This window comes from Corylus avellana, chromosome ca9, assembly GCF_901000735.1.
Source record: "Corylus avellana chromosome ca9, CavTom2PMs-1.0".
Lineage (NCBI taxonomy): Eukaryota > Viridiplantae > Streptophyta > Magnoliopsida > Fagales > Betulaceae > Corylus > Corylus avellana.
In genome coordinates, this window is record NC_081549.1 from 20,699,297 (window position 1) to 20,726,178 (window position 26,882).

At 34.5% G+C, this 26,882-nt stretch overlaps 2 protein-coding genes across 2 annotated transcripts; one reads left to right on the forward strand and one right to left on the reverse strand.

The window, feature by feature from the left end:
• Positions 1-2,250: 2,250 nt before the first annotated feature.
• On the reverse strand, positions 2,251-6,988 carry LOC132191843 (probable anion transporter 3, chloroplastic). The gene is made up of 8 exons (XM_059606957.1): positions 6,435-6,988; positions 5,127-5,353; positions 4,123-4,474; positions 3,981-4,025; positions 3,596-3,742; positions 3,042-3,179; positions 2,868-2,901; positions 2,251-2,783 (listed from the first exon to the last, which is right to left on the reverse strand). Exons 1-8 carry the CDS (start codon positions 6,849-6,851, stop codon positions 2,614-2,616), a joined length of 1,530 nt encoding a protein of 509 aa, XP_059462940.1. The 5' UTR covers positions 6,852-6,988; the 3' UTR covers positions 2,251-2,613.
• Positions 6,989-16,772: 9,784 nt separating this feature from the next.
• On the forward strand, positions 16,773-26,033 carry LOC132161653 (uncharacterized). Its single transcript, XM_059571815.1, has 20 exons — positions 16,773-16,855; positions 16,983-17,201; positions 17,610-17,718; positions 17,839-18,204; positions 18,299-18,354; positions 19,040-19,286; positions 19,372-19,427; positions 19,676-19,925; positions 20,097-20,260; positions 20,400-20,542; positions 20,619-20,720; positions 21,148-21,286; positions 21,509-21,595; positions 21,670-21,831; positions 22,600-22,944; positions 23,103-23,290; positions 23,381-23,496; positions 23,937-24,178; positions 24,762-24,962; positions 25,345-26,033. The coding sequence occupies exons 1-20, from the start codon at positions 16,811-16,813 to the stop codon at positions 25,828-25,830; spliced, it is 3,723 nt and encodes a 1,240-aa protein (XP_059427798.1). The 5' UTR covers positions 16,773-16,810; the 3' UTR covers positions 25,831-26,033.
• Positions 26,034-26,882: the final 849 nt, after the last annotated feature.

Genomic DNA, 26,882 nt, shown 5'->3' on the forward strand with positions numbered 1-26,882 from the left:
AAAAAAAAAAAAAAAAACTCATAATAGTTTGTAAATGTTTTTTTTGTTAAGTAATTCTTTTTTTTTATATAAGCAAGAAATTATGTTATTAGTTAAACATAAACAAGTTTTTGTTTGAGGCAGTGTGGGGGAATTGGTCATCTAAATTTGTCGCTTTCAGGTCTTAATCAATATAGGGTTCACATATTGTTATAGACTTATAAAGAAATTTCACTTTAGACTTCTAAATTATCACACGATTTGACATATCTCTGAACTTGAAATCTCTCAATTTGGACCCCTAAACTTTCAATTGCAATTAATTTGAACCGTCAATTTTTTCCATTAAAACCCTTAAAAAAACAAAATTACCCTTTAATTTTCTTTTTATTAAAAAAAATTGAAAAAAAAAAGGTCACAAGGTGGCTTAACCGTGGGTCATCTTGTGATTTTTTATTTTTTTAAAAAAAATTAATTAATTTGAAATTAAGGGTAAATTTAAAATTTTATAAAAAAGTCAAGGGGTATAAACGTCATTGTATCACTTTTAACGTTTCAAAATATGATGGAGGGGTCCAAATTGAGAGGTTACAAAGTTCGAGAGTATGTTAAATCGTTTGGTAGTTTAGGGGTCTAAAGTGAAGTTTCTCATAAACTTATAGTAGTTTATGATTTTATTTATTCTAAATATTTATATATTATTTAATATATCTCCAAACATTTATCCCCGTGTAAATCTAAAAAAATTATATGAAATTATAAAAAGTTCATCAAATGAAATCAAAGAAAAAGATTGAAAATCATTTGGAGATATAATAGGGCGGGATTGTGGCCTTGAAAACATCCTTAAGCCAATAAAAAGATGCTTTGCTAATTTACTTACGAGTGATTTACTTCCATTGAATTAGCTCCCTTTTTTTTTTTTTTCTTTTTTTTTTTTAACATTTGTGGCTAAGATTTTGCCACATAAACTAAATAAAATCTAAAGGTTTTAAAATAGTGGATAACAATTTAGTCTAACCATGCTGAATCCCCTCTTCAACTAATCGCCCACTCTTTTTTTTAACTCCTCCGCCCCAAGCTCGACCACCATAATCGTTGTTATCATTCGCCACTCAAGAGCGGAACTAGGCATTAAGGTCGGTGGGCTTCAAACCTCAAAAATTAAAAATTCCTTAAGAATATATAATTTTTACAAGGCTGGCCTCAAAAAAAAGAAAGTCTTCTAATAATTGTCTTATCAAAATTTTTGGTTCCGCTCCTACCGCCACCCTACAGGATCGCCATCAAAATAACAATTAAGAAGACAAAATTATCCTTCCAATTTATCCGCTTCTAATTGAGTCACGAACTAAGAACATATTTGGAATTGTGTTTGAGAAATAGAGCTTTTAAGTAAAAAAAAAAAAATTTTTTTTGGGTAAAAGCTTTATTTTTAAGTTTTTTTTCAAAAGTGCGTTTTGGCTATTTTTGGGCTTTTTGGACCCTTAAAAGTGCTTTCAATTTTTTTACCAAACTGATATTTTTTTCTTTAAACAAACTTTTTGAGTGTTAAATGCACTTTTAGGCCCCTCAAACGCACACTCAAACAAGCCCTAAATCCGAGCAATGTTTTATTTGAAGAGTTAGGAAGGCAATAAAACATGTCACTGAAATGAAGTTAGCGAGACGGCTTGGGGTTGTTTTAGCCTTAATATGTAGCCTCAATGAACAGGCATTTACATTTTGACCCCAATGACCTACTGACCTATCCTTTTCCACTTTTAAACATACATTCAACCATATTTGCCTTTAATTTGAAATGGAAAACCATTGCAACAAAAAAAAAAATATTAAGTAATGTTGTTATATACCGCACAAACATTTTACAAATATCCTATGAAGCTGGCATAGCAAGGTGACGTAGCTCTTAAATTAACCCTTGACCGATGGCTGCTAAACCTTGCCACATTCACTTTGTTGGGTTTTTGTCGGATGCTTGTAAAGTAAGTAGTATTACTCTAAAATATTTTTTAGATTTATTTTAACCGATGCCTTTTTATCCATAGAGTAATGTTATATACCGCACCTTTCATCTCACTAGGTTGATGTGACAGTACTCATTGGCACTTAAATCAGTTATTGTCAAAGAAAAAAATCTCATAATTAATCTAATCCATATTGATGGAATAGAATAAAGAGTAAGTTAAGTTAAGGACCCTCAATTAAAAATATTACCTTAATTATTCAAACCTGCACTAAAGAACATGTGTCAAAAACTCGATGACACAATGTTTGATTGAGCACTGAAATAAATATAATATATAATTTCTTACATTGTTTCAATCTCTTCTTACAAACGAATTGAAGAAATACAATACTTGGGGGGTAATACCATTTTCCTCACATCTTTTCAATTGCTTATTACAAATGAATTGGCATATACAATAGTAGAGGGGAAATACAGAAACAGAAAACGGTATGTAACATGATGTTTTCTAGCAAGGGAGACAAGGAATGAACTTTACATGATACAATTTACTTGTCACCTTAAACCATTCAAGCCAAAACTTTTCACTATAACTTTTAATCAATGTCTTTCTTTCCTAGTAGATTCTCTAGTATATAAGTGACTAAATTGTTTGGTTTTTCATACTAGAAGACTCGCTCTCCTGTAGCAAACAGGTTCCAAAATATGGCTGACATGAAGTAGAGTGCAGCTGTGACAGTTAAGAATGCCTGGAAAGATCCCAGCCATTGTACAAAATAACCAGTTCCAATTGTGCTCATTATTGCTGCTAATGTCCCAGCAGAATTTGAAATCCCTGTTGATGGATAATGTTATTATTGCCTTTGGTAACCAAAATTTTCTCTAATTAATGAAGAAAAAAATATGTGAAAGAACATACCATGGAGCAATCCTGCATACTGGGGAGCTATGTCCTGATTAAAGAAAGAAATTACATTAGATTCGAGGTAGAATAAGCACTATGAAATCACCAACCTTGATTATTTTGAATGTTACTAAAGAATAAGTTTTACAGTTTTTTATGACTGAAAAAGAAAAAAAAAATGGAACTTACTTGCATGTTAAGGAGGAAGCCGGCTTGGCTGAAGGAGCTCAAGCTCAAGGCTATTGTGATGAGTAGCAGTGCACTTTCAGCTGTATTGGCATAATTCAAGCAGAGCAATGACACCCCAGGTCCAATGAAACCAATAGACTGATTGTTCAAAATCACACATGATCAGATTGTGATAGTTAATTCAGGAAATAACACTTATAATAAAATTTTGATCATGCAGAACTTTAATTATACTAAGAAAGAGTTAAGAGTGAACAATGGAAGAAAGAAACAAAGTTTCCTATCATGATATCCAATATTTTTGTGTTTTCTGAGTCTCTTGTTATAACCCATTAGAGATCATTAGGGATGTTTCCAGAGCCTCAAATATGCTATACAATTAAATGCTAAAGTTCAAATTTTAACTTTTCATCAGATATTTTCCAGTTTCTCATGTTTGTCTCCCTCATCTATTAATTATTAACCCTTATTAAAATCAAAATATCATTTTGCAGGAGACCTCCAAGTATTAGGATTACAAATATGCTACTACAGGGTAGAAACAGAGGAGGTACCTGCATTATTTTGCGGACTAATGTCAAAGAGAGGCCTGCCTTGATTAAATAATCTGATGTCGTACCAGCAAAATACCCCGAAACCGCCATTGTTCCCCATGGAACGGCACTAAACCATGCTGCTTGTTTCAAGTTCACATTAAACACCTAAATTCACCACAAAAAAAAAGAAAGAGGAATAGAAATATTGTCAAGCACCCACCACAATTTATAGTGCATTGTCAAAAGTAGAAATTGTTAAACTAAGTGTTGTGTTCATTTAACATTTTGCTAGATAGTAAATAAGTAACATAATAAATATGCAGTTATCTGCACAACATATGCTTGATGGAGAAGTTAATGTTAAAGAGCTGTTGATAGAGAGATTGCAGAAATGATTACTTACTGTCTTGAAATAAACAGGCATCCATGAAAGAAGAACGAAGTATCCCTGCAATGTGGAGTATTTTTAGATTCTTCATGCAAATTTATAAGAATTTACCAAAGCAAATAAGTACTTCCAGTTAATTAGAAAGAATAAAACTCACCCAGTTGTTAGTTATATTAGCAAATATGATAGCCCATGTTGGTAACTTTGATAGCAGAAGGCGTACGGGCGGAAGCTCGCCTTTATTTACTGAAGAGCACTCAGCTTTACCATCTTGGATTAGTCGTAGCTCCGATTTGCTAATAAAATGGTTGTCTTGTGGATTGTTTGTGACTCCACGCGTCCATGTCATCAACCAGAGTAGCCCAAGTGACGAAAAGAGAATGAAGGGACCGGTAATTCCAACCGACGACAACATAATTGGAGTTAGCAGTAAGCCAGCAACATTGCCAAGATGAAATCCAGCCATGGAGAAACCCACTGCACTTGCTCGTTCATGGTTTGGAAACCACCTAGACACATTAGAATAGTTTTAGTTATATTTTTGAACTTGATAAAGAAACGAGTTATAATAACATTTTGGTGAAATTTCACTTTGGACCCTTGAACTACCATCCCTTTTGACATGCACCCTTCAAACTTCAAAACCTCTCACTTTAGATTCATTAACTTTCAATTTCTATCACTTTAGATCTTTCCGTCAAAACTCTTAAAACGACAAAATTATCCTTCAATTTTCTTTTTATTAAAAAAGAAAAAATTGAAAAAATTGGAAAAAAAAAAAAAAAAAAAAAAGGGTTACAAAGTGGCCCAACCGTGGGTCACCTTGTGATTTTTTTTAATAATTTTTTTAAAAAAATTTTAATTTGAAATTAAGGAAAAATTTAGAATTTTATAAAAAAGTCAGGGGTATAAATATCATTGTCTAACTTTTAACGTTTAAAATCTAACTAATGGATCCAAAGTGATAGAAATTAAAAGTTCAGAAGTCCAAAGTAAGAAGTTTTGAAGTTTGAGGAGAGCATGTTAAAAAGGGTAGTAGTTCAAGGGTCTAAAGTGAAGTTTTCCCTAACATTTTAACTAAGCCAGCAACATTGCCAAAATGAGTTAAGATTTGTGCAATTACTTGTCCATACTAATAATTTAGGATTAAAGAGGCAATACCTTGAGAGAATTATGCCCATGGAGGGCAGAGCTACACCTTCAGCCAATCCAAAGAAGGCACGTACAGCCAAGAGGCTGCCAGTGGAGTGATTGGCAGCCCAAGGGGTGAGAAGGGTGGCAAAAGACCACAAGGCCACACCCGTTGCAATCACTCTCTTTCCTCCATATTTGTCTACTAAGGCTCCACCGACCACCGATGAAAATATGTATCCCCATAGAAAGGATGACTTTAACATGTAACATTATTCACATCAAATTTGTCAGGATGTCAATCTAACACAACATGGCCAGCAAACAAAAAAATAAAAATGCAGAAAGCAAAAATAGAGAATATAATTATATAAATGATTTTATATAAGGATTTTGGTCAGATAAAAAATAATACCTTTAAGTTGTAAGGTATAATAGATGTCTTAGATTTACAAGCAACCCAAGATATAATTATATGTTGTGAAAACAGAAGCTTCACGCCAAGGAGGTCTGAGGTGTTTTTGTTTTTTTCTCTTTCTTTTCAAATAGTTAAAAATCATTAAGATAATTTGCTCAATACTACATGAAATTTATTGATAAAAGTTCCCATAAATGAAAAAAAAAAAAAAAAAACTAACATGGATGAAATTCAAATAGTCCGGCCCACTCTTTTTCCTCTCAAGAAAAGTGGGAGACCTAGGGGTTGGTAAATGTTAACTACAATCACACCTTAGACTCTCTGTTTCTTTTTTTTTTTTTGGGTGTAGGTAGCACACCTTAACTTGACCAACCAAAAAAAGAATACCTTAGAGAAGGGTTTTTTTCTTTTTTTTTTTTTAAAAAAAAGACATAAAATAGAATTATTTATATTTTTCGTAAAAAACAAAACACAAAAGAAGAGAATTTTGGCGACCAATAACTCCCTTTCCGTAAGCTTTCCTTTCAGTTCTAGGTATCTATCGAGAACAGGGTCCCCCTGGCCTGAGTGCACCTAGGGTTTGTACTTTTAGGTAAGGTGGTGGAGAGCCAAAAACTCTCATTTTCTCACCTACCACCCCATTTTTCCTCTTGAGTTTCCTTGTAACAACACCAAACTGATACATGTACTCATTAATGAGACAAAGCTATTGAATATAAAAAATAATGAGACAAAGCCATTAAAAACCTTTACTTTTAAATTTATTAAAAATTCTCCACTCGTTTTTTTCTGGGTTTTATTTCCTTTTACAAGAATTTGACTAGTCATTTAATGTATAATTTATTCAATTTAAAATCCAATTCTCCAGAGAAAAAAAAAAAAGCTGTCACGGAACTCATACGAATGAACAGAAGAGATACCTGAACAATGCCCAAGAAAGAATTGGACCACCCATGTTTGGCGGCGAGGGGGACAATAGCGACCGACATGACGACGCGGTCAGCATTGCAGAGGCACATGACGCACGCCATTAAAGCCACCACCTTGAACCTCTCCGGCACGTTCACTTTCGCTTCCTCTCTTCCTCTCCTTCCCAGCAGCATCCCCCTGTCAATACTCTCCGCCGTACACCTGATCACCTGCAAACTTTTCCGCTCCTTCCTCTGCAACCGCTCTACTCCGCCGCTTTTCCCTCCAAAACAAAGTGACAAACTCTCCCATTTTACGCTATTCTCAAACCCCAACTGGGTTCTTCTAAAGTTTATCAAACTCGACTGTGAGCTCGAGAAACAAGAATGGCATGGCGAAGAGGCGTGCATCAGAGATTTAGCCGCCATGGGAGAAGCTTGCTGAAACAGAGGAGAGACACAGAGAGACAGAGAGAGAGCAAAGGGTATATCTGTCAGAGACCCATCAAACAATGAACATTGACGTGGAAAACGTCGAATCTATATCTTTACACGATGCATTATATTCTATATATATATTACCAGTTTATATAGCTGCGGTTCGAGGGAGGAGAACGAATAAAAGAATCGGAAACCCAGAAGTAGGATCCAAGGGTGTTTTGGGTTGGTGGGAGTTTAAACAATCCTCAAAAGGGTACTTCCGTCATTTGGATAAGCGACTTGGGTACTTCCGTCATTTGGATAAGCGACTTGGCGTTGTTGGATTTCGAGGACTGACAGCATCCAACGTGGCAACACGTGTTGCCGCTGCCTTAGTTCACCAACAACCCCAGTGGAACGTGTTACCGGAGTTGCCAGTCGCAAGGACTAAGGAGCTCAACTACCGGATGGTATTTTAGACATTTTGTATGGAGAACGGATCTTATCGTGCACTCCCTTTTGAAATCTACGGTTGGGAATATATCACCGAATTGATTAGAATTTTGTAGAATCGATATGCGCGGCGACGCGGTCGGTTAGACTTTCGTTTTGACCAGAAAATTCATGGGGAAACGACGGCGTTGGGCATGTTCCTCGAATCCACGGTAATAGTGATTCGAGTGAACTCCCTCCGCCATGTTTGGTACAAGAGTAAAGTTTCATGTCACGCCGGATGTGCATGACAGTCATACATGCCAGATTATTTATTTATTTATTTATTTTAATAATTAAAATATTAAAATATTATGCACGTTCGCGGGCGTGATGTCTATCATCATAGTACGATAACTAAATTTTTTAAAATATTTTTACAAATATATTTTTTTTTGTAAGTTTTTTTTTTTATAAATATAATACATAAATAGCTCCGCTCTTTTTGTTGGTGTCACTCCCAATTACCACACATAGGTGATTAATAACTCAATGAAGTGGTCACACCGATTAAAATGGTCAACCAACTTATTGGCAATGGCCATTTTGTTTCTTTATCCAAATATATTTTACATGAAATAGTAATTAAAGAGAGAAATAGTGGGATACCATGTCCATGAGTATTCTTAAGCGTGAAGTAAGGTTTGAATTGGTAAAATCGCATTAAGCGGAGCAAATCTCATTTGCTTGTGCTTATCCATATATATTAGTTGAAAAAAGGATTCTTAGGTTTGCTGTCATGTTTCGAGTTTCAACGTATAATCCTAAAACAATTAATGGAAAGAGTTATTTGAAAGGGAAAAATTGTAAAAGAAAATTAAAATTTAATCATTACATTACTTTTCCCCTTCTCCAGTTGTAACTACTATATTTGGATCAATATCCTACAAAGTTTTTTAAGAACTTAAAAAACTTACCTCAATACTCAACTAAAAATCTCATTTTAGTTAAAATATATGAGAATAACTTTTATAAGTCTTTTGTGTCTTTTAATAGGGGCTAGCCAAGTCAACTTATAGCACAAACTCCGCAAGCATTTTTAAGAATAATAGTCATTTTAGCTACTCAAAATACAATTTTTTTTTTTTTTTTGGTATTTTAACTACTAATTTTTTACTACAATCTCCAACATAAGCATTTATTCAACTTTTCTTTCCTTTTTTTTTTTTTTTTTTTTTAAGCAAATGAGGAAAGAGTTATAAGGGAGGGTCAAACCCACTCCTGATCCGAATGGAAGATAGAATGGGTGACCCTTTGAGAATGCTTCTAAAAACAAGGTTGGAAGCGACCCATCGAGCTAAACAGTGTGCACGAAAATTGGCACTTCTAAAGACTTTACAAGCCTTCTAGCTATACAAAGATAGCAAATGAACTTAAATATCAGAAATAATGTAAGCAAAGTTCCAATCTAAGAAAAGTTCAGGTTGTTGAATAGGAAGAATAATATTGATGGCATCTCCTTCCAAGGTTAAAGAATAAATTCCGAGAGAAGAATCGACTTGAGAGGCTAACAGTGCTGCTTGAGCTTCTCCAATGGTTGCATCAGTAGCATTTATTCAACTCTTTACTTTCTTTAAATATTGTTTTTTCCTTACTTTGAGAGAGAGAGAGGTGGAGAGAAAAAATTAGGGTAAAGTCTACTTAACCTCCTCAAACTATCACCCTAATGATAATCTACACCTCCAAACTATTAATTACGACAATTTACCCCCAAAACTACTAAAACAAGGACAATCCACCCCCAATGCTAGCAAAATGACAAAATTACCCCTATAGACTTTTCAATAAAACAAAAATACCTTTAAAATTTTGAAAAAATAAATAAATTTTAGTATTTTTGTTTTTATTTTAGTAAGGGTAATGTTGTCATTTTAAAAAAAATAGGGTATATTGTCATTGTTTTGGTAGTTTGGAGGATAAATTGTTGCAATTAATAATTTGAAGGGTAGATTGTCATTGGGGTGGTAGTTTGAGGGGTTAAGTAGACTTTACCCAAAGAAGAATTAAAATTTCAAATATAAAAGTTCACTAGAGTAAAATTTAGCAAAATTTTTATTTTAAAGTGCCAGTTGGAGAATAAAAATAGGTCATAATAGCTATATTTAAGTATAAGAGCCTGTTTGAGATTGCATTTGACAAATAGAGTTTTAAGTCAAAAAGAGCTTTTGGGCAAAAACTTGATTTTTAAGCTTTTGCCGAAATGATGTTTTGACCATTTTTAGGCTTTTTTTACGCTTAAAAGCGCTTTTAATTTTTTTTTCCAAACAAGTACTTTTTTCTTTAAACGGGTTTTTTGAGTGTTAAAAGCACTTTTAGGATCCTCAAACGCAATTTCAAATAGGCTCTAAATGGTCATTTAGATTTTAGAGCGTCGGTTGGAAATACTCCAAATGCTAATTATAAGTTTTTATATATATAAAATTGACCAGAGAGCTAATTCTAAGTTTTGAAGTTCGAAGGATTAAATTGGCTGACTGTTATTGGACGAAACAAAAAAACTCGTTTATACCAAGTTATTATAAAAGTTATTTTATGGTGTTAGAACGTACAACACCATAGAAGAATTGTTAGCACACAAATTATAATATGCTATAATACTTGGCATAAAAAATTATAATTACCTCTATCTAGTCATAATTTGCTTAAGCGAATCAAAAAAACACATATTTGCTCAAATGGATCAAAGAACCTCAGCAACAGAAACTTGAAATATTTTAGCGGAGACATGTCTTCTAATTGATGCCCAATAATGCCTTAGATTACAAGCAACAACTTCCCTTAAATTTTTCTTAAATATAAGAAACAAAACTATTTTTTCCTTCCCTCTTCAAATAAGTTTCACAATAATTTCTCTTGTTCTTTCTTTATACTATTTAGATATTCTTTAAATTATATATTATGAGAAAGAGAGACGAAATAGAAATCATTCAAATATTTTTTGACATGCCCACACAAAAGAGGGAGGATGATTCGAACTAGTGACCTTCGCTTCATAAGGCGTGGTCCCTAGCCAATTGAGCTACTCTTTGGAGACAAAATCATTCAAATACTAAGAACCAAACGTGCTACCCTTGGTTTAAGGAATACCAAGGAAGTTGTTTTAGGTGATTTTTTACAAGTTTTTCTTACAACTTGGGGACATAGATAGAATATAGGAAAAAATGCAGTTTACCCCCCCTGAAGTATTAGGAGTTTTTTTATTTTAACCCTAAAGTTCAAAAATTGGTAATCTACCCTCCTGAAGTTTCAAAAATTGGCAATTTAAACATTCTGTTTAATTTTTCCGTTAAATTGGACGGAATTTTTTTTAAAAAGCCTGAGGGTAATGATGTAATTTCATAGATTTTCGTCCATTTTAACGGAAAAATTAAACGGAGGGTTTAAATTGCCAATTTTTGAAACTTCAGGAGGGTAGATTGCCAATTTTTGAACTTTAGGGTTAAAATTAAAAAATTCCTGAAACTTCAGGGGGGTAAACTGCATTTTTCCCTAGAATATATTGCTTTGTATTCATAGGCTAAGTCACTCTCAATTAAAATGTTTCCTTAATTATTTCTCCCATCAAAGCACAAAAATAAAGTATAATTATGATTCCACAAATATTTCTTACTTAGAATACATTACCAAACACCTTAATTTGTGTCTAATTAATGATATGTGACATGTGGGCTCCACTTTAATTATTATGAGATTTCTAACAAAATATCACAAATATTTTTGAGAATAACATCTATAAGGAGTTTGTGTAAACCATCTCATTTGCGCCCACCAATAAGAATAGGCCATCTAGTATTATTGCACCAATTCAAATAGGAACCAAAACACTAGATTATTCTCTTTTCTTCAATTTTTATTTTTGATTTATTTATTTATTAAGAATTTGGGGAAGGGCTGAGGGTGGCTGCCTTAAAAAAAAAAAATCAAAATTGAATAAAAGAGAATAATCTGGTGTTTTGATTTTTATTTGAATTGGTGCAATAATCCTAGGTGGCCTATTTTTACTGGTGGGCACAGAGGAGCTGGTGTAAACCAGTTCCTTTTAGAAGTTATCCTCAATATATTAACACTTTAAAAAAAAAACTTAAGAAATCTCTGCAACAAAAAAAAAAAAAACAAAAAACAAAAAAAAAAGAAAGAAGAAATACTGTCAGAATATGTTACTAGATGAAAAAAATGTTGAGAAAATATATATATATATATATATATATATATATGCTATCGTATTAATATACCCATTTATATATATATATATATATATATATATATATATATATTGAGAAATATATATATAAATGGGTATATTAATACGTGCTTGGGGACTTGCATACGAAAGCCTGCATTATATTTATCCAATTCTTTCTAACTACCACCAACTCCAAGTGTGTGTTTTTTTAATAATGGATTCCATTTGGGCATTTCCTACCAAAAATGAAAAAAGGTGTCTGGTTCTTGAGGAGGAGAGAACCGGCTAATCCGACACGCAATGTCATGATCAAATGGCAAAACCCAGAAAAGGGCTTGCCATCTGTCGTGGTCCTGTTGTATAGAATGAATGGTGCTACGTAGAACACGACTTCCTAATTTATCCAAGTTGGTAGCTCCACTTAATGGCTCATGCAATCTGATCGCTGGCCAAAATGTCTTTAACCATTACTCCTCTAAAAACTTACTCTTACTGGATTAGACAATTACCTGAGTTCATTTATTCGAACCCAACAACCATCGACCACCTACCCATTTTCGAGTCTTCTGTACATCAAAGTCTTAAAAACCATTCAAAATTATGGTTCCAATATTTTTGTCTATAAGATATCTTTTCATCATAAGAGAAATTATTTGGTGTAAACGGTTATATTATTTTTTGGTGTTTCAAATTGAAGTGTTTGCTTCATATATATTAATAGAGGGTGCAAAACACCCCGTTTACACTACGACCTGATTAAAGTTATTCTCTTACAGGTAAAATTGAGCTTTATAAATGATAAAAAGCGTAACTGTAACAATTGACTAGTCTTTTTAAAATGATAAAGCATATATATATATATATATATATATATATATATAAATGTTTTTTTCTTTCAGGATTTTATGCTTGGATTTGGTTTAAGAAAAAAGAAATGGCATGTGATAATTATATTATTGATTGACTGACTGACCGGGGAGCTTCAGGCTGACCAGATTGCACCAGAAATTATTTATATGGATTGGTATCTCTTTGAATGGAAAAACTGAAGCTAAGAAGAAAATTGACGGAAAAATCAAACAGCTGAGGCAGAAATTGGTGGGGTGCCTAACTGTTGAGAGTCAAAATTAACGGTTTTGCATGGGATGTTGAAGGTGGTAGGTGAAGATCATGAGTAGGATAAGACTAAACTTCGACCTACCAACATTGAAATGATAATAGCACTCAAAGTTGAATGGTTGCATATGTACTTGCATCTGTCAACACCATTATCTCATCACTATAGACTCCAAATTTGTTATGGTCTGGGAGCGGTTCCGTGTCAGAACTTACGTGAAAAAAAAAAAAAGTAGATTGAAATTCTGGGTATTGTAAGTATTGCAACTGGTACAACAACATTTATCTTGGTTATTTATTTTAAATGAACGGTTTAGATCGTAATAATTGCCATTAGAGTGAATAATCATTACAGAGGATCTCAATCAAGTGGGGATTAGATTATGAATGCAGAACTAACTGATTGTCCCACCAAATTTGTAGGATTTACTGTTTAAGATAGAGAGAGAGAGAGAGAGTTAAACTTTAGAAAGTGATGCAGTGGAAGGTGTGTGGGATACGATAATTCCAAAAGGGTTATGACTTAAGCAGAGAAAACTCTCTTGGAAAAAAAGACTAAGAAAATTTATTGATGAATTATTCTGAATTGACTACTAACAACTAAAGACTGCATGCCTATTTGTCAAGAGTACAATAGAAAGAGAAAGAGAAAGAGAAAGAGAAATGCTATTCATCTTTCATCAATTTCTATTCACAATTTTTTCAAATTTACCAATTATAAATATTTATATAGATCTCATTTCACTCTCGTATCATTGCGTTTATATTTGATATGGCAATTTCGTTCTTACAACAGTACCTTTTATTTATTTATAATAAAAATTAATCAAAGAGTTGATGAACACTGCAATATCAACCAAATGATACGAGATTTATAGATTACAACCCAATATCTTAATGAAAATACCCTTAACAACCTAAAAAACAGAATAAATTTTGTTTTAAGAAAACCCTAAGAATAATATCTTGCCGTCCCACTACTTTTGGGATTTTTTTTTTCCAAATTATTATGGGGTCCTGGAGTGAGAGAGTTAAACTTTAGAAAGGGATTGAGAGAGGGAGACTTTAAACTTCAGAACGGAGTGTTTTTTTTTTTTTTGGCCAGAAGTTAGAGAGATGATATATATATCGTTCCCCCTTTTAAAAAATAATAATAATAATAATAATAATAATAATTTCCCCTACCTAAAATTGTAAGATGATGAGTAATCTATTTTCTATTTGAACTGTAATATCATGAAGCAGAAAGTTGGAACTTTTTGGAATTGAAAGATAAAAAGGCATCAACTCTTTCATGCTGCTAGACTGCACCCACTTAAAAATTATTAAGTTCGGGTTTGAACTCTCCTTCAACAAGTAACATTTAGAAAATAAAATAATGAATTAAAGATTGGGAATACATTATAGGGTTCAAACTTAAGACCTCTAATATCATTTTTTTTTTGTAAGTTCTAATATCATGTTTAATCATTAGAGTAATGCTACATATATACCACATCTTTATCCTAATGGGTTGATGTTGTAGTGTCCATCCATTCTTAGATTTTTTTTTTTTTTTTTTTAACAAAGGCTAGTGGGTACTATCACATTAGTTTAGTGGGATATGAGTGGAATGTGAGTGTAGTATAACAGGACTGATGATTTTTGACACGATTCGTAAACTTAACGGGTTATGGTTGATGGGTATGACTCGTTTAATTTATATAGTCTTATAATCATGCTTCGATACGACTTGAATCCGACAAGAGTGACATTAAGGGATGGCCATTTTTTACGCGAACTGAAAACTCAACATGAACTTAATACAAAATTAGTGGATTAGAGTTGAAAGATCTAGTACATTTAATTAAATGGGTAGGGACGTAGGGTTATGATTAACTTATATATTCTTATATTCATACTTCAATAAGACCCAAACTCGACATGCTAGCATGAACTGCCTTTACATAGTGTTTCTATAGAAAAATGATGGACTTAATTATTCTAAAGCCTTTTCTTTTTGTTTTATCCCTTATAAGGGTTTGTTTGGTTTGCAATTTTAAAATAACGATTTTAAAAATTAATTTTTAAAAACACATTTAAGCGTTTGGCAAAATCAAGAAATGCTAAGCCTCATTCTCCTAACCATCGATCTCTATACATATATTTTTTAAAATCTACCATTGAACATGCATGACCCACTTGTAGACTTAAAAATCCAATAATAAATTTGAGTCCATTTGAAAAAAAAGATGGAAACGGATCCTCTCCAGTCCATAATATCCAGTTAAAGGCTAAGATTTATTTTTAGAATCCTAAGGCCCCAAATGGGACACCTGTCCCACAACTAAAATAATAATAAAATATTATTTATAGTTTAAAAAAAATTAAAAAACAAAATAATAAAATTATAAGGGGTGGCTGGCCATCCCATTGCCACCTTAGGGGGTGGCCGGCCACCACTTATTATTTTATTATTTAATTTTTTTTAAAACTATAAATAATATTTGATTATTATTTTAGTAGTGAGACATGTATCCTATTTGGGGCCTTTGAATTTCTGAAAATAAATCTTAACCTTTTTAACTGAATATTCTTGGGTCCTAAATTGACTAGAGAGTGTCCATTTCAAAAAAAAAAGATGGTTTGGAGAACGGAAAAAACGAGGAAAATGTCTCTAATCCCAGGATAAAAATTGAAAACTTTATGGATCGGACCAAACCTTCCTTTAAAATATTCGTATACAAATGGGCCAAACCAAGCTAAAATTATTGGAGCTTAAACATACGGCTTGAATTACCGCTAACCCATCAGATCACGGCCTACTGGGCTGAAGGCAGTCCAAGCAGCCCCGATTTAACTTTACCTAATGCATTGAATTAATCATGGGATATGTTATTTATAAAAAATAGTGGCTCATATTCTACTAAGATTTTAAGAGAGACAAAGATTAAAAAAAAAAAAAAAAAATACTGATCATTATGTTTAATTAAATATTTAAAAATTTAATTATCACCTCTAAAATATCTTAGTTTTATATTAATTTATAATATCTTACTTAATTATACTAAATTAACACAATTTTTACTGTCTAATTTTTTTTTTAAAAATCTAATAAAAATATAAACTACCATAATCTTTGATTAATTTTCACTTTAATTCTCGTTAGCTGGTTAATCTACCAAAACATTGTTTAGGATTGAAGAAATTGACACGATTAATTAATTAATTAATTAATTAAATAGTGTTTAGAGCATTTTTCATTTTGAAAAGAAGGTAGAGTAATTTTTATTTATTTTTTAAAAGTGTACCTTGGGGTGTCAACCCAATCCGGTTTTCTGGTTTTGGGCCAAAAACGGGAACTGGAACCAGAGTACCCCGGTTCTCGGTTTTGAGAAACCGAAACCGGAACCGGGACCCTGGTTAACCGGGGTCCTGGTTATCGGCCAGTTCCGATTTTACCCGGTCCGGTAACCGGTTTTAAAAAAAAATTGGTTTTTAGGCTTATTTTAGGTATTGGGCCTAAAATAAGCCTTTTTTTTTTTTTTCTCATAAGTTGACCTATTTTTTTAAAAATCTATTAGTCTCTTTGTCTAAAATAAAAGGGCTTTGTTAATTGTGATTGTTCCAAATAATTAAAAAATAAACCTAAAAAAGTTCAAAAATCCTAAAAAATAAATGTTTTTGCCTATTTGGGCTTTAGAAATAAAAATATAATTTTTAAAAATACCCTAAACCTAAAATTAAGTGTAAAAAATATTAATATATATAATATATATATTAATTTATAAATATTATTAAATAAGATGGAAACCTGGTTCCGGTATTTCCGGTAGAAACCGGGTACCAAAAACCGGTACCGGAACCAGGGTACCCGGTTTTTAGATTTTTCAAACCAGAACCAGGAACCGGGAGCCCGGTTTCCTGGTTCCGATTTTCTAATTCTAGTTTTCCGGTAATTTTTGATACCTCTAAATGTACCTCTTCAACTCTAATGGCCCAGTGGGCCCTCTTAAAAAGACTAAATAAATCCCGGTGGGGCCCGGATTTAATTTCCACCAAAATTCCCGCCCCTCTCTTTCTCTGATATCGTACCAAATAAACGCAACGGCCAAGAGCTTCAAACTTGAAACAAAATATTCTTCTTCTTCTGTCTCTCTCTCATTCCTGTCTCTAGGTAGGGTTTTCTCCACTCGCAATGAAAGCTAATCGCAAGCTCAAGAAGCACGACACGTCGTCGAAGGTAAACCCAAACCCTCCGTTTGTTTTCAGAGAAAACCAATCGAAAGAGCGAGAAGGCAATGTGAGATTCTGAATTTCGCCAGGTTGTTTACATTCTTTTTGTTTGTTTGTTTGTTTTGATTTCGCAGCTGGTTTTGGAGGAGATTATAGGGTTGACGGCGAAGAATGGGAATGGATTGGCTTCGAACATCTCGACCGCCAAGTGTGCCTACGTGGCGGGGTGTGTGGTGGTGGTTTACGATGTGGATTTGGGAGCTCAGTCGCATCTCATGGTGTCTCATCGAGTGCCCAAGCCTTTGAGCTGTGTCGCCATGTCACCGGATGGGCGATTCGTTGCAGCTGGAGAGGTAAAAATCGAATTTGTAATACTCGTTTTGAAAATAAATAGAAATGGTTTCTAGAAGAAGTTCAATTAGAGATTGAAATGGTTAAGAAAAATCGGACGATGATTGTGTATGCGTTTCAATCCCATATTGTTAGCAAGGCATTTAGTGGTGTAATTCTTGAGGCTTCTGGTGGGTGTATCTGATGGGACTAGTGAAGAATTTGAGATGCAAGAACATATGAAGATGTTAATGTCATGTTTTCAGGAATATAATCTTAATTTAAACAACTGGGTCATTAATCAATCATTCAGTTAGCTAAAAGATGTTTGTTTCTTTTATCTGCATTTTTATATCAGATAGACTTGGGAATAGCATGTTACTTACTTCTATGATGTTCTGTACGTGTATGCCTCTAATATGGTTCTCCAGTCAGGGCCTCAACCTGCAGTGTTAGTGTGGGACTGTACCACTCGGGCTTTTGTATCTGAATTAAAAGGCCATCTAAATGGGGTTGGATGCATTTCTTTCTCACCTGATGGTTAGTCACAACCAATCTACTCTTGGTTTGTTTCGTGTAACACTTATTTCTCTTTATTATCTATGTTTTGCTTATTTCTTTAATTGTTCCCTCCTTATCTATTTGAATTTTCTTTCCAAGGAAAACATCTGGTGTCTGTTGGAGGATACATATACCTTTGGAACTGGCGGAGTGGGATGTTGGTTACTAAGCTTAAAGCAAGTTCATCTTGTTCTGCTGTCTCTTCTGTTAACTTCTCATCAGATGCCAAATTTATTGTTACTGCTGGGAAGAAGCACTTGAAGTTCTGGACTGTCAGATCATCTCCAGGGAATCGCTTAAATGCAGGGACAGTGTCGCTGGCAATGCATGGAAAGCTTGTTGACCTTGGACCTCAGAAAGGAAGCTCATTTGTATCTGTCACATCCCATAAGTGGAGTGGCGGTAGTTTTGTTAACGGTGAACAGGCTGGTGACTTTTTTCCTATCTATGCATTGACGGACACAGGTTGGATTTACTTCAGATTGAGTCCAAGATTTTCTATGTATTCGAGGTTTTGCTGTATGGGCTATGAATCCTATTCCTTTCCCATTGTTTACAGGTGTTCTGTGCCTTATACATTCTGGATTTTCAGTAAGGAAATCAGTTGATTTAAAGGTATGTTTGGCTGTTTATCCCCTTTTCCTTTAGTGACAGATCCAAGGGTGCCAATTTGTGTCTACAGTAAATTGGAATTATTTTCTAGAAACAGGATATATACTTTGCTGGTTTAGATGAACTCAAAAAGTCCCCCATTGGAAATTGTTCTGAATTAAAAAAGAGATAGCCTTATAATTTACCTTTTATCTCAGCAAAGTTTGTGATAGTGCGTACTTGGATGCCCAATTAATAAAAGGTCCTTGTCATGGTGACATCTTTGGAAATGAAACTTGATTCATATATGGACATCAGCACAAAAGTTGCATGACAACAATAAGAGTGTTGTTGGCAGTTTGTGTAACGACTCAGAGAAAGCGTTAGCTACATTTGTGTTATTATTTCAAAAAGACTAGTCAAGTTACAATTGGAGTTCCCTAGAATCATTTATAAAACTCAATCTCACTTAGTAAGGAACCAATGTGGGACTTAACACTTATCAATTCTTTTATAATCCACCCACTCCATATGGACATTTCATATTTCTAATGTGGAACTAACTTTTTGAGGTGTTATAGTTTGTATCAAATGATCAAGGCCGTTTGAACTGCATTGGTTGGAACATTCTCATTACTTGTTATTAAAGTCAATTTTGTGCTATTTTTACTGTTTAACTTTTCCATAAATTTCAAAATAAAATTTTCAGGCTGGAAAAGGTTTTGCACTATCTGCATCAAACAAACTAGTTGCATGTGCATGCAGTAATGGAATAGTACAACTCTTTGCCAGTGAAACTCTCAAGTATGAAGGAAGTGTTACATATTCAAAGGCCAAAACAGGCCAAGAAGAAAGTGATCTTGTTTGCTATACTAATGCTGCTGAAAAGGGTGTTCAAGTTTCGCTTGCTCTTCCAGATGCAATTGCTTGTCAGTTTTCGACCTCAGATAAGCTTGGTGAGCATTAAAGCATCACAATTTCTTGATCAAGAGATTTCACCTGGACTTGCACATTAAATATTTGATGTTTTTGCTTTGCCAGTTGTTGTTTATGAAGATCATAGTCTCTATATATGGGGCATTTATGATGTGAATCAGGTGACTACTTTATTAAGATTTGGTCTTATGTTCCATTTATTTTTCATTTGTTATTCAGAGCCACCTTGAAAAAATTTTCCTGTTTATATTTCGTGTGGATTTCTTGATGCTCAAGTTCTAGCCACCAAGTGTGCAGAGGACAAAAAGTAAAAAAAAAAAAAAAAAAAAGGTTCTAGGGCCCAAGTTATTTTTTGGAGCTTATACACAGATCACGCTCACTGCTTCAAAACCTTTCTGTATCTTTCTAGGCAACCCGTTGTTGTGTGCTTGTTTCACATTCTGCGTGCATATGGGATATCAAGAATCTCTGTTGTGAAAACATGCATGATTCATCTCTTGCATGTGTTGCTAGAGGTTGTTCTGGTGGAGTTTCTTTTGCAACATGCTCAGCAGATGGTACTATAAGGTTCTGGGATCTTGCCTTGCAACCTGATTCATCAGAAGATGCTGCGAACAGTCATTTTCTTAATCCAGAACCAATGGGTACAACACATTTAGGTAACTGTCATCTTTGTGAGGCCCTGCACATACATTTGCAAACATACACAAATAGACATGCAGATATTTTTATGCTTTTATGCCAAGGAGTAGTTTTATTCCTTTCTTTCAGAACTTATCTGAATTCTTAGTTCTAGCTTGCTGATTTTCACTTCACATCCCTTGCTGCAGTAAGTGCTGGGATTTTTGAACGTGACACTGTGGAGGTGGGTGTTAGCACTCAAGGATTTCGGTCATTGGCAGTTAGTTCAGATGGCAAGTACCTCAGTGCTGGTGATTATGAGGGAAACCTTCATATCTATGACCTACAAACTTCTGATTATACATGCTTTCAGGTAAAACCTAGGCACCTAGATGCCATTTTGAAATATTTGTGCAAAAATAAAGCAATGTGAAGACACAGGTTCTGCTTTATATGACAGGCATTTAGGTCCAATGCATCTTAGAATATATAATTATTGGTGATTCTGGCAGGGTGCCCATGATGCAGAGATCCTCTCATTGAGCTTTAGCCTGTCAAGCAGAAAGGAAGTTGTTTCTGAAGAAGCCATAGATAGCCAGTCATTCCTTGCATCAGGGGGCCGGGATCGAATGATCCATCTTTATGATGTCAAAAGGTTTGACTTCACAACTTTTTAGCTATTTCTAGCTTGTTGGATATGTGTGTTAATAATAGGCTTGTCTTCATGTCAGGAATTTTGATCTTATTGAAAGTATTGATGATCATTCAGCTGCTGTGACCTCTGTTAAGATTGTTTGCAATGGCTCTAAGATTCTCAGTTGCAGTGCTGATAGGTATGTACTGCAAGTTCTGTTTTCATACGATTATGGAAGCTTTGAAGCCATAAATTGAAATGGTTATAAGAAAGTGCCTGAAATAAATGATATCAAGTTATATATATATATATAATTGCATTAGAAACAAGCCTATGGTGTTCTTCATGGCATTTGAAATGGCTATACTTTTTTGCAAATGTATTTTTTTAATCATTTTTATGATCTCAAAAAATGATGAATTTTTATTTATTTATTGTTTTATGATGATGTTCAGTTGGAATTTTATGATGCCATTCTAATTTCGTGTTTATGCTTGAATTCCGCTCTGGTGGCTAATGAAATGATTACTATCTTTTAATTTCCTACAAATCGGGAAAACTAATATATTCAAGGTGGCATCAGAATGCCTTCTTTTACATTCATCATAATGGTTTCTCTCATACAGGTCTTTGGTGTTCCGTGATGTTGCTATAACTGATGGTGGTCATAGGATTTTGCGCCGTCATCATCAAATGGCCTCTAATGGAACTGTGTATGACATGGCTGTAGATCCAACAATGGAGACTGTTGTTACAGTTGGGCAGGTAAAATAGCAAATATAGATTTTATATTATGTTAAAATTGAATTAAAATGGTGCTAGAAGGGCTTCCCCTTTCAACTTCAAGAGCAGCCAATCAAATTTGTCACATGTTAGTCATGTAAATGAAAATTCAACTGGTTAATTGGCCTTATAATATGACTGGAGATTCGTCATATTCTTTGAATGCCAGCATGTGGAATTGATGATCTGATTTTTTACTCATAGGATAAGAAGATAAACACATTTGACATTGCTGCTGGAAAGCTAATTAGATCATTCAGGCATGATAAAGATTTTGGAGACCCAATCAAGGTGAGATGTCTCCATGGCTACAAAGCGTTAGACCACCATCATGCCCTCATGCTGAGACCTAATGATGTTTACAGGTTACTATGGACCCAAGCTGCAGTTACCTGGTCTGCTCCTACTCTAACAAGTCTATTTGCATATATGACTTTCTTAGTGGAGAGATGGTCACACAAGCCATGGGACATGGTGAAGTTATAACTGGTGTCATCTTCTTACCCGACTGCAAGCATATAGTCTCTGTGAGTTTCTGTTATGCTTAATTCATTTCTGATAAAATGAACCGTGTGACTTATCAAAAGATAAAATGAACCACGTGAATGGATACATTATATGCTAGCTAAGTGAAGCCTTTGTACTTCTTGGTTAGCTCAAATGTGACCCTGCCTATTTACTCTGCATATTAATGTTCATATGGGATAGGTATGAAACTTTACATCCTATGCAAACTAGTCTCTGCATTCTTGGTTAGCCGCAAACTTTCAATTTTTTCGTTCAAATGTCGTCATTGGCGTTTGGCTGGTTTGTGGTCATGATTTATGCCAAATCCATGGTTGATTTGTTGGCATGTTGGAAGGAGCATATTCAAAGTCATTAAATTAAAGTGGCAAAATTTGAAGGCAGTCCCCTTGTGTATCATGTGGTGTACTTAGAGGGAGAGGAATGTCTAGAATGCTGATGGGTGTGAATTACCCATGTTGAGAATTTCTGTTCTTGCATTCTCTCCATCTCTGGATGGTAGTTACAAGTTGTTTCTCCTACTCAAATTTGTGGGAGTTTGATTAATCTTTTAGTTTTAGATTTTAGCTTTTCCTTTGGTTGTTTTTCTTGTGTACTTCCCAAGTACTAGGTTGTGCTCCTTTTTACGCATTTTTTTTTATTAAATTTATTGCTTAAAAAATTAAGATAACAGTGATACATGTTAAAAGTTCAAGACTGAAGCAGCTGATACTGTTAGGCTTTCATTTTTTCCTCCATGTATGCACTTGTAACTTTACTGATTCGTTCAGGTAGGTGGTGATGGTTGTATATTTGTATGGAAAGTGCCTGTTCCTTTGTCTTCTAGGATGCTGCAGAGAATGAAGGAAAATTTAGGTCCACTGAGCTTGCCTCAGCCAGTAGGTTTTAGGCAAATATCGTTTAACGAAGAGGAAGACAAGCAATTCAGTGTCAATCTTGAAGAAGTACTGTTGCCAGAGAACTCCAAGCAGATAAGACAAATAATGTCTCATCAAAGGGGTCCTCGAGAGACCTTAGCATTTAAATTTAGTGTTTCCAGACTTCCAAGATGGGCACAGGCCAAAGTAACAAGCTCTAATATTGTCCCTAGTGATCTTAAGTTCAATTTATCTCAGGTACTTGTATGCGTGATCAAGTCGCCAGAATTCCAATTTCTTTGAACCACCAAGCTTTTTTTCTTTTACTCATTTTTTGTGCATTTGAGCTCTATTAAGTTATGTACTTATTTTGTTTTGATTTTCTTCCTTCTTTTGCATGCTTCACTCTATGCTAGCAAGTAGACCAGAAGTATTTCTCTCCTTCAGTTGGTGAAGGCCAAAGATGTGCTTCTGTGTCCCCTGAAGTTCAAGTTCCATCTGATCACAATATGGGAGACATTGAGTCATGCATCAGTGACTCATCCAAAAGATCTTCCATTACTAACAACAGTGAGGATTCCCCAATGTCTCAAGAAACGCCTAGGTGAGCTTGCAATGGACTAAATCTGTCTTCTAAATGTTAGGACTAATGATTATTTTTCACACTCACGGTATTACAATTGCATTTCAACAGCTTTGCCATGGGCAATCGTTGGCGCTCCATTTACACCGTGTGTCTGGACCTACTTAACTCACCAGAGATGCGGACTTTAATGGACAGAAATATTTCAGAGTCTTCAGCAGTTTTGAGTAAGGCCAAACCTTCATGTTCACATGATATATGTCTTTAGTAAGGCGAAACCCTTATGTTCCCATGGAATTTCAATGTTATTCTAGTTCTTCTACAATGTTGACATGCTGGTTTCTGATATGCAATTGCAACTTTAACTAACCAAAAAGGAACCAAATACGGATGCCCATCTACTTAAATTCAAAAGAGCTTGCTACACATCATTCTCTCAACCATCTCTTTTTGTAAATTTAATGGATTTACCATTGAATTTGTGAATTCATATGGGTCCCACAAAAATTCAATGGTAGATTCACCCATCTACTATACGGATATGGTTGAGAGAATAATTTTTATTATTTCTCTTAAAATAGTGAATACAAGGCCATAGATAGTTATAATGATAATAATTTGAGTTTGTAAATGGGTCTTTTTTGCTCTTATAAATAAATACTTGCAGAACAAGACAGAAGTGAGATACCAAGTAATAGTCAGTGCTCTTTTGGGCATGGTGATCAACTAGGCATAGATAATACAAGTGAATGTAATGAGGCAGCTGCTTGTGAAGTGGCAGCGCAGCTGCATTCAGTTAAAACTGGAAGTGAGGTGCAAGCAGATATGGATGTTAACACCTGCCACATGAAGTCTGAAGACACCGACCTGTTCAGAAAACACTTTGGCAGTTTATCAACAACAGACAAGGTTAGTGATCTTGCATGCAACGTTACTATTTTAGTCCAACCTACAGGGGCTTAGAAACTCAACAAGTTTAAGGCAAACTCTCATCTTAAGCCATTTCTTATGAACTTTGGAGAAACTTGTACAATTTTTATTTTGTATTTTTAGTTTGTAATTAGGGTTGAGTTTCCGCTCCGGTTCAAGAGAAAAATATTGGAAAAAGCACCTCGCGGTTGTTAGCACTAGCTATGACTCGACTAGATCGTGCAAATAATTATTCAAGACACTGGGCTTTTTTTTCTGAAGATGACAGACTTCATAAATTTTTTATTTTGTATTTTCTACTTAAGGATATTGTATATGAGCAACCCATGATATCTAAAGGAAGGGCAGCCATATTTGATTATCCAATAAAACTTCACAGAAGTCAAAAAATGCTATTTTATAAATGAAAGTGTGAATGTAATTTAACAGAATACATAGCTCTGGATAGAGTTGAATGGCCCAGGGAAAAAAAAATAATTCTTAAGGTTGACTCTGAATAATTCTGATATGAAGCTCCGAGAGTATTATATTGATGTTTAGCATGTATAATGTCTTTGCACAGATAGAGAGAAGGAAATCATCGGTGAGGAGAAGGTACTCCACAAAATATGTTGTCCATCATGATTATCTTGGAGATAGCAAGAAACTTTTTGGCACTCCAGTTCGAGATTTGGCTAGTAAAACCCTGCACTACCAGGAAGAAGCTACAACTCATGCCACACTGAAAGATCCATTATTCCATGTCTCGGAAGAACAGAAAATGGTAGGTGTAAAGAAGTCTTTCTATTACTAAAATATAGACTTGGCACAGGTTTTGTTCTTGTCTTGTAACCACACATCAGGAAGAGGCTTTCTGGTAAAGCTAAAACTAGAACTAAAGATTTCATTTAGTTGACGATAGTCTGTAAGATTTTAAACTATATGAAGCATGTCAAAATTTTGTCTATTTAGATTGTTTGTTTAGTGAACTCAAAACCTTATCTATAGTCATCAGTTGGTACTAGTGACCTATAAACTATATTTATTGTTGCTCTGAACTGTCTTGACTATCCATTTTGTTTTCTGAGAGCTCTGTTATATTAACTTGAAAAAACACAACTTTGGATCATCATGCTCAAATGTTGCTGCTATGGTGCGAACTGCAGGACCTGAAGAACTCAGCAGAAAGTTCACCGAGCGCAGATTGCACTTCCATGGAAAGTGAATTAACCGAATGCCCTGTCACAGGAAGTTCAATAAACAACGAATTGACAGAAGGCAGAGACCAGAAGGAATGTGCCCCCAAAGGAAGTGATGTCCAGGAAAGAATAATTGCATGCAAGGAAGCTTTACTCAATCTGGATGCTGCAGCTGAGAATGCAGTCCATTTATTTTCAGCATTAGGAAATGTGGGTTCTAGGGAAGAGTTCTCAGGAGAAACGGGAGCCAAGTTATATGATGAGGCAGCTGAACTACTTCAATCAATTGCAGAGAAAGTTGATGGAGTTGCCAGATTGGTGCACTGTCGGAGCAACAATTCATGTGGAAGTAGAGTGGAAATTTCAGGCTTTCAACCTTTGTTAGGAAAATTTGCAGAGAGTCTATCACAAAGGGTTGTCGAAATGCTGAAGGAAAACCTCAGCACTAGTTAGCCTGTTGGTTTACCTAACAGAGTAATGTACAGAGTTTTGTCAAAATAACCAATCACCCTCTAACCTAGTGGCGGCGAAGAGAAAGTCTAGTAAATAAATTACGATCACCATGTAATTGCCTTGCTTTCCCTACTTCTCAGGGAAGCTGGGGAGAATGTAATGAATGATTTGATGAGATAAGCAAGATTGCCATTCTTCGGATATTTAAATGACTTAATATTAAAAATTATTCCTCACTTATGTGACGTGTGGGCTGGATGAACTCTGATGATAGGATAAATACTTGACGAACTGGGTTTAAGCCTCCTCATACCCCAAAAAAAAAAAAAAAAATTAACGAAAAATGTAGGTTTTGATAACAAAAAATGTTTAGGGTACTGTAACCTTTTATATAATTCATTTATAAATTCACGTGATTATATACATTTTTTGAATATAAGTCTCACGTGAAGTGCCATGTAATAATTTACGTTTTAGCGGTTAATGTGATAAGTGCAATGATTAATGTGACTGACAAATGCTACATCAACTACTACGTGTCGGATTATAAAATTAGAGGACACTTGTAATAAAAACTTTACTGCTCATAACACTCTACAAACATTGCAAACAGGAAAGGTTTGGTCCCATATGGTCGTGAGATAATAAAACAGATTCTTTATTCCGGGGGATTATAATAAGGATTAAGGCAGGAAGGATTATATTTTGTCGTAATTTAAGAGTGCTTTGTTTGGACCTACAACTGCATTAAGAACCCAGACAAGGCACATGCCCTAGCCAGAAAAGCCCTCATTGGGCTCATGATTGACCCAAATTTCGACAAGGCTATGAATAAATAAGTAGCCATGGTCTTCATCTAGCACTTGCCAGAGCAAAAACAAGCAACTTAAGCACTTGAGCCAAGGAAGAAAGTGGGAAAAAAAGGTCTAAGTTGCACAGAAATCAACAGGCTGGGAATGGGATCCATCTCTAAAAAATTTCCCAAAAAGAATAAATAAAAATTTAGATCTTTTCTTGTTGGAACACTTTTTTTTTTTTTTTTTTTGGGGGGG